Source organism: Hyalella azteca, unplaced genomic scaffold (assembly GCF_000764305.2).
Source record: "Hyalella azteca isolate HAZT.00-mixed unplaced genomic scaffold, Hazt_2.0.2 contig9035, whole genome shotgun sequence".
In the NCBI taxonomy this organism is placed as follows: Eukaryota; Metazoa; Arthropoda; class Malacostraca; order Amphipoda; family Hyalellidae; genus Hyalella; species Hyalella azteca.
Genome location: NW_025939115.1, coordinates 16,141 through 29,130, shown reverse-complemented (window position 1 = coordinate 29,130; position 12,990 = coordinate 16,141). Strand labels below are relative to the sequence as shown.

Here is a 12,990-nt window from a genome sequence, read left to right as displayed (position 1 = left end):
GTGCTAGTGAAGCTAGTGAGGGGAGTGCTTTAGTGAGGGAAGTTTGTTCGTTAGGAGATTGTGCTAGTGAGGGGAGATTGCTAGTGAGGGGAGTGTGCTAGTGAGGGACATGTGCTAGTGAAGCTAGTGAGGGAAGACATCTTTACCCTACAGAAAATTATGCCCGGTTTAAAGGACCGGTTTGTTCGGCCCCTGAATAAGGCACGAATATTTTCAATACGGTATAATCACTGAATGTTTCTTTGTAAACTAAATGTTTGTGAAGGTTTGTACTTTGCTTAGAGTTTACTTTGTGGTGATATTATAAGATGATCGACTCATGACACTCCCGTATATATACATATATAAATATATACTAAGTTATATATATATATACCTGTATATATATATATATATATATATATATACCCGTATATATACATATATAAATATATACTAAGTTAAGCTATAGTACGTAGCGTGTCATGCGTGTTATATATATGGCGTGTTAGGTGTGTTGTCATGCGTATATTTCCTTTACTTCATCCTTCTTTCTTTTGTCATTTGCATTAACCATTCCCTAATTTCTATGTCATTATTATTATTTTATTATTATTATCATGTATTCATTAAATGTATTTTTTTTCGCCCTCGGATCCGATTTTCCATTATTTTTATTGTTATTATTCCCGGCTTTTAATTATGATGTTTGTTAATCCATTATCTTTATTCTCCCGTTATTGCATTCCCTCCATGCAAGCCACTGCCTCTATTCCTCTCCTTCATTCCCTTGTATTCCATCCCTCCTTTCATTTCATCCCTCCTTTCATTTGTATTTCCTTCACCTACCTCCCTTCCTTTCCCCATTCACTTCATCACCTCTTAACCCTTTCTTAATTATAATGTTTTTCTCTCATTCTTTAATATTATTTTATTAAGATGAAAGTTTTTACTTTCAACTTAGAAAGTTGGTGAAAGTTCGAACATTCTTCCTTTCCTGGATTCTTTTTGATGAGTGGGCAACCTTACGCAAAAAATTAGTGAACGCAAATAAATTAGTGAGTTTTTGTCCAAATATCGATGTACTTTCTGCTTTTTTGTGAGTCACCCTGACCCACTTGACCCGACAAAAGGCGTATCAGAAAGTGAGTCAATATTTTTACAATATAACTTGGTCATTTATTGTATTTCCGGAGTTTTTTTATTGAATTAATTAATGATTTATCATGATTATCATTCATTTAATTATGATGATTGCTTATCATGATTATCATTCATATTATTATGATGATTGCACCATAATGATTGTTGTGATTTAATTGCCGCAAAAGTTTGACTATTTGTTCACGTGTGTTCCCTGAGTGAGATGAATGAGTGAATTAAAACAAGGCAATGAAATTTCATCGTGTAAGTGAATTTTTTTCTCACCCACCTTCTTACTTTTCTTACTCTTTCACTTTCATCCATTCCTTCATTTTCCCTCCCTGTTTTTCACTATTCCCCTCTCACCCCTCTCTTTCCCCTCTCTTTCCCCTCTCCCCTCTCACCCCCCTCGTGTACATACCTAGCAAAGAAGATGAAGAATTAATTAGCTTTTTAATTAATATTTGGTCTTGGTTAATTAAAATATGGTTAATGTTTCGATGGAGGACCTCATTGCCACGGCGGGTCATGGGGTCCACGGCCACGGCGGGTCATGGGGTCCACAGTCACGGCGGGTCATGGGGTCCACTGCCACGGCGGGTCATGGGGTCGGCGTGAGAGACGGGTCATGGGGTCGGCGTGAGAGACGGATGCCACGGCGGGTCATGGGGTCGGCGTGAGAGACGGAGCCTTATTTTAAGTGCATATAAACCATGTGTTATAGGCGTATATATTCTATGCTGTTCAATGAGCCTGTTCTATGTTATTTTTAGGCCTAATTAAATAACCGGAGTGGGGATCTTTTGAAACCAACCGACATAAACATCGTATACCGACATTTAGCATAGTTTTCCCGACATAAAAATCGTTTGCTGACATTTAGCATAGTTTTCCCGACATAAACATATGCTGACATTTAGCATAGTTTTCCCGACATAAACATCGTCTGCTGACATTTAGCATAGTTTTTCTGACATGAACATCGTCTGCTGATATTTAGCATAGTTTTCCTGACATAAACATCGTCTGCTGATATTTAGCATAGTTTTCCCGACATAAAAATCTTCATCGCCACGATAAAGTCGCCAGCAAGTAGCCAATCGTATGTCTCTTCTCTGATATCGTGTCGATAATATCGTTAAGAAGTCTTTAGTTCGTAAGTGTTTTGTTCAAATGTGCGTTGGCTTGTAAATATCAAGTGTTCAGAAGAGGCATTCTATGTTCGGCTCTAATAAAGCCATCGCGATTTTGTAGGCCTTTCTTCTTTCCGTTTTCTACGGAAAGAAGAAAGGCCTAAAAATTTTTGTCTACTTTTGTCTACTTTGAAATTCCAACTAATTTAAGTTATTTGCTTTTTAAAGTTCCCGGCGAGTTTATTGTTATTATAATAATGAGCATTATTTATTTGAGAAGTTCTGCATTACGATGTTTGATGCAAAGGAGAAATAGTGAAGTCGAATTCATTAGAGTGCGTCCATTTGGCTCGTTATAGTGACGCGGTACGTTTAATGATGTATAACATTTTGCTTCACTATAATGTTTAATGTGCATGGACATGACGCACATAACACTAGTCATGTTAAGACATGTATTTATGATGCATGCCGCTTCATCACACCATCATTGTGATGATAAGTCAACTCAGTTGACTATGATGATTAGATCGGCTGAGTTTCGGCATGATATATATACATATGTCAACTAATTATTATGTGTCAACCTATATTTTATATGGAAACCTATACTTTAAAGGGCAACCTAACTTAATGTGTCAACCGATATTTTGTATGTCAATAATTCGTATGCGTTGAATAGCCGATGAAAAATTCACGAGGTTTTCTGAATTAATTTTTCTACTGAACGGAATTCGAAATTCTTTGCATGAATCCAAGCAATTTATTCATTGTCTTACGATGAATCTTGGATAAGGATGAATTTATAAGACATTGCTTACTTGAATTAGTCTGAATAGTTAAGAGGAATTCAAGAAAGTCTACCGTTCTTTTTTATGTATTATTAAGTGAGAGAAAGTGTGTTTGTATGGGAAGGAAAGCTGGAAAGTTAAAGAAAGTCGACATGACATAAACTAACTAATTTTCCTTCCCTTGTGTGTGATTTGAATAAAGAATGAACGTCATAGGATCTAAGCCAACTATTATTATAAATAATTACAATAAATTATCTTATTAGTTGATAATAAATCTTAAGATAAGATAAGCCCATCCTCGGAAGCTTTGTAAAATGGTCTGTAGAATTAAGCTGATGTTCAGGCGTCAAGATTATCTTTATCTTAATTTTTTCCTCCTCTCACTATCTTTGCTGTATAAACAAATCGCTGTTTTAAGAAAATTATCGTAGCGAAGTAGGTTATTTGATGTAAGAAAAGATGGCGGTTCGTTATTCTTGATCTGATTATTTGGTAAACAATTCATATTGCTTTCTTTGTGTCGAACAATTTCAATTTCTTAATGCCGATTTTATTAAATTTAATATTTCAGTTGATGAAAAAAATGTTTTTTGACAGTGTATGAATTTTTTAATTCAGGTAATTTGAATCAAATTCGAACTGAGCTGTTGCAAAGTCATTTTAAACGTTGATATTGGAAATATTTTAGTTACTCGAAGCATTGATCTTCGCTATTTTTCCAAGAGTTTCCACGAAGTAGGCAAAAAATTGAAATTTTTGTGTTCAGTAATAAAAAGCGCTGAATTTAAAAATATTAATTAACCAACGAAAGATCGCTATCGATCATTCGTATTAGCGAGACGAGTTTGATTAAAATTTGCATAAATTCTTTTGCCTTCAGAATGTTGGAATTTATAAGATGTAATCAGTAAAATTTTGAATTTTTCAAAGAAAAAATACTGAAAATTTTTTGAAAAATTACCCCCCGCTCACTTTTTCTCTTATCAAAAATAATGTATTTAGAAAGAAATACTTCCAAAAGTTTTTGAAAAAAAATCCCCTGCTCACGCTTTCTCTTATAAAAATAATGTGTTTAAAAAAATACATATTCCAGAACATTGATCAATTTTTTCTGTCATTTTTTATTTTTTTATTTTTTTTTTATTTATTTTTTATTTTTGTGGTAAGCGCGAGAGTCATTAATCAATTTTTTTGTCATTTTTTTATTTTATTATTATAATTATTATTTTTATTTTTGTGGTAAGCGCGCGAGTTGTTCAGCCGAGCGCTGCCGTGGCTGCGTTTTCTGCAGCATCTTCTTCGTTATTTGCGACGCTCGCCTAGGAGCTTGAGTGAATAAATGTCTTTTATTTGAAGCCTCTTTCATATCCTTAATATATTAATCTAGCATCTTCTTCGTTATTTGCGACGCTCGCCTAGGAGCTTCAGTGAATAAATGTCTTTTATTTGAAGCCTCTTTCATATCCTTAATATATTAATCCTGAATTAATATAATATTCATATATTAATTAATCCTGACTAACATGGCGGTATAATATTCATATATTAATCCTGACTTAGATGGCGATATAATATTCATATATTGATTAATCCTGACTAACATGGCGGTATAATTTTCATATATTAATCCCGACTTACATGGCGATATAATATCATATATTAATTAATCCTGACTTGGAGGTATAATACTCATATATTAATCCTGACACATATGGCGGTATAATATTCATATATTAATGAATCCTGACTTACATGGCGGTATAATATTCATAATATTCTCACTTAACATCAGTATTTTGGCCATTTAAGTATTCGTCTGAAATCCCAATATTGTGTAAAATTAATATTATTATGCCCCGTTCGTAGAATTAGCACATTCCCACAATCCTGCCAATTCCCAGAATTCTACGCAATTCCCAGAATGCTAAGCAATTCTCAGAATTCTATGCCACTCCCAGAATTTTACGCAATTCCCAGAATTCTACACAATTCCCAGAATTCTATGCAATTCCCAGAATTCTATGAAATTCCCAGAATCCTACGCAATTCCCAGAGTTCGACGCAATTCCCAGAATTCAACGCAATTCCCAGAATTATACGCAATTCCCAGAATCCTACGCAATTCCCAGAATCCTACGTAATTCCCAGAATTCTACGCAATTTCCCAATATTCCAGAATCCTGCCAACTTGTCACACTTCGCCGAAGTCTTCGGGATATTAATTTTTCAGATGGAAACTTGGCAGTTGCATTTGACAGATCACTTGGCAACTGCTGTCAAGTGCACGGTATCGTTGCAGCTGACAAGGAACACGTCAAGTATTCAACAGAATCAACAGTTTCATCAACGTTGAACTTTCCCGCAGTTGAAGCTTGCACGGAGAATGAAACAACAAGTTACGAAAAATTTAAGAACTCTACACTACAAAAAATTAATGGTACATTGTGTCCAAATATTGACACACTTTCTTATCCGTAGCACTGATACGCTCTTTTGCCGGGCTAAACTGGGTCAGGATGATTTCCCCCCACATGAGCTTGTCCCCCGTGGGGTCCGGGGGGGTCCGTTTGCCCCGCCCCCCCTTCTTGCCCCCGCGCCTGCGCAGAAATTCCTGTGCCTCGCGCCGCAGGTCCTCCTCCGCCTGCGCCGCCTGCCGCAGCTGCTCCGCAGTCTGCGTCTGCCAGGAGATACTTGCAATTTAATTATTATTAAACGATCATTATTCATAATTACATCGGGGAAAATAAGTATAGATACTCGCACTTTAATTATTATTAAACGATAATTTTTCTTAATTACAGTGGGGAAAATAAGTATGTATTCATGCAATTTAATCATTTTTAAACGATCATCTTTCTTAATTACAGCGGGGAAAAAAAGTATTTAGTCAGTCACCAATTAACATAATAGGTAGACCTCAACTATGAGAGACAAAATTTGAAAAAAACAGAGAAAATTATTTTGTCGGCCTTTTAACACGTTGACTCTGAAGTGGTACATATGCGTACCACGAAATGTATTTTTCCAGAACGTAGTGGTACATAATTCAGGGTTGCCAGATGGCATAAAAAACGGCCAAGTCCGCGAACAAAAAAGGCCTGTACCTCAATATATATACTAGTATATTTGTAAGTTCCGGTGTAGAAATTCCATTTATTATTAAATTTAATTAGGAAGTACCCCTATCATAAATTTTAGCCGGCCAACCCTTTTAAAAAACTAATTTGTGGACTTTTTCAGGAAAAAATACCGTCTGGAAACCCTGTTTCATAATAGTACAAAAATGAAATAATAGTACAAGACGAAGCAATCGGAGTCAACGTGTTGAAGATGTTATTTGCAAATGATGGTGGAAAATAAGTATTTGATCAATAACAAAAGTTCATTTAAATACTTTATCGTATATCTTTTGTTGGCAATGACAAACGTTTTCTGTGAGTCTTTACAAGGTTGGTACACATTGTTGCTGGTATCTTAGCCCATTCCTCCATGCAGATCTCTAAAGTATTGATGTTTTGGAGCTGTCGGCGAGCAATACGGACTTTCAACCATGGTTGAAATAATACATGTATTAATTCAACCATGCTTTCAACTCCCTCCAAATGTTTTCGGTGGGGTTGAGATCGGAAGACTGGCTAGGTCACTCCAGGACTTAGAAATGTTTCTAACGAAGCCACTCCTTTGTTGCCCTGGGCCTATACTTTCAAAAAAAGTTAAGAGATCGTAAGTTCATCAGCCAATCATTGACGGCCTTTCGAGCAAAATACACCAATCATAGATAAGAAAATAGAGCGTAAGTACTTACGCTCACTTAGCGAGTTTTGAAAGTATGGCCCCTGGCAGTGTGCTTGGGATCTTTGTCATGCTGAAAGACCCAGCCACGTTTCATCTCCATTGCCCTTGCTGATGGTAGGAGGTTTGAACACAAAATCTAAAGTTACATGGCCATATTTATTCGTTCATCTACACGGACCAGCCGTCCTGGGGCCATACATTCAAAACTCGCTAAGTGAACGTAACTACTTCCGCTCTATTTTCTTGTCTATGATTAGTGGATTTTGCTTGAAAGACGTCAATGATTGGCTGATGAACTTACAATCTCTTAACTTTTATTGAAAGTATAGACCCTGGTCCCTTTGCAGAAAAACAGCCCCAAAGCATGATGTTGCCACCCCCATGCTTCACAGTTGGTATGATGTTCCATGGATGAAACTCCGCACTCACTTTCCTCCAAACACGACGAGTTGTGTTTTTACCAAATAGTTCTACTTTGGTTTTAAATGACCACATGACAATCTACCAATACTCTGATCCTCATATTCTCATGAGGGTCAGAGTATGAGGGTCATTCGTGAGAGTCATTCGTGAGGGTCAGAGTATGAGGGTCATTCGTGAGAGTCATTCGTGAGGGTCAGAGTATTAGGGTCATTCGTGAGGGTCAGAGTATAAGGGTCATTCGTGAGAGTCAGAGTATTAGGGTCATTCGTGAGGGTCAAAGTATTAGGGTCATTCGAAGGGTCAGAGTATTAGGGTCATTCGTGAGGGTCAGAGTATTAGGGTCATTCGTGAGGGTCAGAGTATTAGGGTCATTCGTGAGGGTCAGAGTATTAGGGTCATTCGTGAGGGTCAGAGCATGAGGGTCATTCTCATATGACATACTCTCCCAATACTCCGACCATATGACATTCTCCCTCTGGAACATCCAACTGCTCTCTAGCAAACTTGATACGTGCATGGATATGGACTGGCTTAAGCTGGTCCATATCCATGTCCATTAAGCTGGTCTTGCGTCGTAGTGTGTTGCTGATGGTAGCCTTTGTAACGTTGGTCCCAGCTTTCTGTATATGGTTCTGGGATGTGGTTTCTGTATGTGGTTCCCCTGTATGAGGTTTCTGTGTGTGGTTCCTATATGTGGTTTCTGTATGTGGTTCCCCTGTATGAGGTTTCTGTATGTGGTTCCCCTGTATGTGGTTTCTGTATGTGGTTTCTGTATGTGGTTCCCCTTGTGGTTCTGGGATTTTTCCTCACCGTTCTTGTGATCGTTTTGACCCCACGGGCTGAGACCTCGCGTGGAGACCCAGATCGTGGGAGATTAGTAGTGGTCTTGTAGACTTGTAGGTCTTCCATTTGCTGATTATTGCTCCCACAGCAGATTTCATCACGCCAAGCTGCTTGCCTCTTGCAGATTCAGACTTCCCAGCCTGGTACAGGTCTATAATTCGGTTTCTGGGGCCATACTTTCAAAACTCGCTAAGTGAACGTAAGTACTTGCGCTCTATTTTCTTGTCTATGATTGGTGGATTTTGCTTGAAAGGCCGTCAATGATTGGCTGATGAACTTACGATCTCTTAACTTTTTTTTGAAAGTATAGGCCCTGGTGTCCTCCGACAGCACTTTCGTCTTCATCATAATGGAGTTTCGAGTGTGACCGTTTGAGGTTGTGTGTCTTTTATACAGTTAACGACTTCAAACAGGTTCCATTAATACAGGTAATGAATGGGGGAAAGTGATGTCTCTTAAAAAAGAAGTTACAGGTCTGTGAGAGCCAGAAATCTTGATTGTTTGTAGGTGACCAAATACTTGTTTTCCACCATTATTTGTGAATACATTTTTTTAAAAGTCCGACAAAATTATTTTCTCAATTTTTTTTCCTTTTGTCTCGCATAGTTAAGGTCTACCTATGATGTCAATTACAGGCATTCTCATCATTATAAGTGGGAGAACTTGCACAATTACTAAATACTAATTTTCCCCACTGGAATTATTGTTGTTGTATTAGTACGTACTGTTCATAATTAATCACCACACTAAACCTGAAGAGGAATGACCTCACATGACCTCCAAGAAGGAATGACCTCGTATGACTCACTGCTGACTAGGAATGACCTCGTATGACTCACTGCTGACGAGGAATGACCTCGTATGACTCACTGCTGACTAGGAATGACCTCGTATGACTCACTGCTGACGAGGAATGACCTCGTATGACTCACTGCTGACGAGGAATGACCTCGTATGACTCACTGCTGACGAGGAATGACCTCGTATGACTCACTGCTGACGAGGAATGACCTCGTATGACTCACTGCTGACGAGGAATGACCTCGTATGACTCACTGCTGACGAGGAATGACCTCGTATGACTCACTGCTGACGAGGAATGACCTCGTATGACTCACTGCTGACGAGGAATGACCTCGTATGACTCACTGCTGACGAGGAATGACCTCGTATGACTCACTGCTGACGAGGAATGACCTCGTATGACTCACTGCTGACGAGGAATGACCTCGTATGACTCACTGCTGACGAGGAATGACCTCGTATGACTCACTGCTGACGAGGAATGACCTCGTATGACTCACTGCTGNTATACATTAGGATTAGGTAATAGACAGAGGTATAATACGATATACAGAGGTATATATAAGGTATATAGATATACAGAGGTATATATAATACGATATATATACAGATAATACGATAATAGATACAGATAATACGATATACAGAGGTATATATGAGGTATATAGATATACAGAGGTATATATAATACGATATATATATACAGATAATACGATAATAGATACATATAATACGATATACAGAGGTATAAGCTACGGCGTCGACCGTAAGGTCGGAGAACTCTACCGACGAGTTACATCGCGGAACGCTTATTTATATAAGCTACTGGGGGGCCTTACTTAAATAAGGTTGCTAGCCCTTATATAGCATTCGCTTCCGCCCACAATTAATCCTACCTACATAATAACTTAATGTAAGGAATCCTACAAACCTACATAATAACTTAATGTAAGGAATCCTACAAACCTACATAATAACTTAATGTAAGGAATCCTACAAACCTACATAATAACTTAATGTAAGGAATCCTACAAACCTACATAATAACTTAATGTAAGGAATCCTACAAACCTACATAATAACTTAATGTAAGGAATCCTACAAACCTACATAATAACTTAATGTAAGGAATCCTACAAACCTACATAATAACTTAATGTAAGGAATCCTACAAACCTACATAATAACTTAATGTAAGGAATCCTACAAACCTACATAATAACTTAATGTAAGGAATCCTACAAACCTACATAATAACTTAATGTAAGGAATCCTACAAACCTACATAATAACTTAATGTAAGGAATCCTACAAACCTACATAATAACTTAATGTAAGGAATCCTACAAACCTACATAATAACTTAATGTAAGGAATCCTACAAACCTACATAATAACTTAATGTAAGGAATCCTACAAACCTACATAATAACTTAATGTAAGGAATCCTACAAACCTACATAATAACTTAATGTAAGGAATCCTACAAACCTACATAATAACTTAATGTAAGGAATCCTACAAACCTACATAATAACTTAATGTAAGGAATCCTACAAACCTACATAATAACTTAATGTAAGGAATCCTACAAACCTACATAATAACTTAATGTAAGGAATCCTACAAACCTACATAATAACTTAATGTAAGGAATCCTACAAACCTACATAATAACTTAATGTAAGGAATCCTACAAACCTACATAATAACTTAATGTAAGGAATCCTACAAACCTACATAATAACTTAATGTAAGGAATCCTACAAACCTACATAATAACTTAATGTAAGGAATCCTACAAACCTACATAATAACTTAATGTAAGGAATCCTACAAACCTACATAATAACTTAATGTAAGGAATCCTACAAACCTACATAATAACTTAATGTAAGGAATCCTACAAACCTACATAATAACTTAATGTAAGGAATCCTACAAACCTACATAATAACTTAATGTAAGGAATCCTACAAACCTACATAATAACTTAATGTAAGGAATCCTACAAACCTACATAATAACTTAATGTAAGGAATCCTACAAACCTACATAATAACTTAATGTAAGGAATCCTACAAACCTACATAATAACTTAATGTAAGGAATCCTACAAACCTACATAATAACTTAATGTAAGGAATCCTACAAACCTACATAATAACTTNAAGGAGGGACAGGTGACAAGGAGGGACAGGTGACAAGGAGGGACAGGTGACAAGGAGGGACAGGTGACAAGGAGGGACAGGTGACAAGGAGGGACAGGTGACAATGTAAGGAATGCTATAACCTACATAATAACTTAATGTAAGGTTACATTATAATTTTATTATACAACAAAATTATTTAAATATATATAAGGCATACGTAGAGTGTACTTAAGGCCAACACAAAGGTGCTATCAGAAATAATTTTTCCTTATGTATAATAATTGATTTTTTTTCATTTGGTTGCATTATTATTATATTAAGTATACAATTGTTTAAATATATATAAGGCGTACGTAGAGTGTACAAGTAGGAGGCCACAGTGGCAGCGGAAGCGGAGTTTGGCATCACAGGGATGGCAGTTGCCGGTTATTGAATATCTATATTATTATATTGAATATCTATATTGAATATTATGAATATCTATATTATTAAATTATATCTATATTGAATATTGGTAAAGTGAATATTACGTCTCAAGTACATATGATCTAATCATACACTATAATTACAATGATTATAATGAGACGCATGATTGACAGCGGAATTTTATAAAAAAAGGGGTGCAAAATAATGGTAAAATAATGCAGCGGGAAGATAGGCAGTTATTACATGAAAAAAATTAAATTTCACTAATTCATTAATTAAACAATAGTTATAATTCAGTTTTTTATAAAAAAAACTTACCAGTTTATAACAGCGGTTGCCGCAGCATTTTGCGGCCTCGACATCTTTCTCGGCCAACTTCGTCCACTCCGAACAACTGTAAACACACATAAAAATAAGAGTCAAATAGTCACTATTTTATTTATTTACTCAGGTTATAATTTATATTTATTTATTTATTATTTTTTCCATATTTTATTCAATTTATATTATTATTTATTTACTCAGGTAAATAAATGGGTCAAATGGTCCACCTGTAAACACACATAAAAATAATGGTCACTATTTTATTTATTTACTCAGGTTATAATTTACATTTATCTATTTATTTTTTCTCATATTTTATTCAATTTATATTAATATTTATTTACTCAGGTAAATAAATGGGTCAAATGGTCCACCTGTAAACACACATAAAAATAATAGTCACTATTTTATTTATTTACTTAGGTTATACGGTAATTTATATTTATTTATTAATTATTTTTTCCATACTTTATTCAATTTATATTATTATTTATTTACTCAGGTAAATAAATGGGTCAAATGTTCCAGATGAAAACACACATAAAAATAATAGTCACTATTTTATTATTTATTTATTCAGGTTATAATTTACATTTATTTATCATTTTTTTCATATTTTATTCAATTTATATTATTATTTATTTACTCAGGTAAATAAATGGGTCAAATGGTCCAGATGAAAACACACATAAAAATAATAGTCACTATTTCATTCATTTATTCAGGTTATAATTTACATTTATTTATTTATTTTTCATATTTTATTCAATTTATATTATTATTTATTTACTCAGGTAAATAAATGGGTCAGATGGTCCAGATGAAAACACACATAAAAATAATAGTCACTATTTTATTTATTTACTTAGGTTATAATTTATATTTATTTATTTATTATTTTTTTCATATTTTATTCAATTTATATTAATATTTATTTACTCGGGTAAATAACTGTGTCATATGGTCCAGATGAAAGTAAAATAATACGAAACTAATCATAATAATGCTTGCAACAAGACGTTTTAATAATTAAGTTATGCTGGAAAAATAATTCTAAATACTCGATATTCGATTCTTATAACGCTTTACATGTGTAACTTTTCTGGTGAGGTGACAAGGAGGGACAGGTGACAAGGAGGGACAGGTGACAAGGAGGGACAGGTGACAAGGAGG

The 12,990-nt window shown here is 35.4% G+C and overlaps 1 protein-coding gene across 1 annotated transcript in view; it reads right to left on the bottom strand.

Annotated features, from left to right (window-relative positions):
* Nucleotides 1-5,308: 5,308 nt before the first annotated feature.
* The window catches only part of LOC108671782 (NF-X1-type zinc finger protein NFXL1), a 23,156-nt gene continuing 15,474 nt past the window's right edge, over nucleotides 5,309-12,990 (bottom strand). The window contains exons 18-20 of the mRNA XM_047881873.1: nucleotides 11,812-11,887; nucleotides 5,581-5,726; nucleotides 5,309-5,348 (exon numbers count right to left, since the gene is read on the bottom strand). Coding sequence (XP_047737829.1) covers nucleotides 5,309-5,348; nucleotides 5,581-5,726; nucleotides 11,812-11,887 — 262 coding nt within the window. The remainder of the gene's footprint in view (nucleotides 5,349-5,580; nucleotides 5,727-11,811; nucleotides 11,888-12,990) is intronic.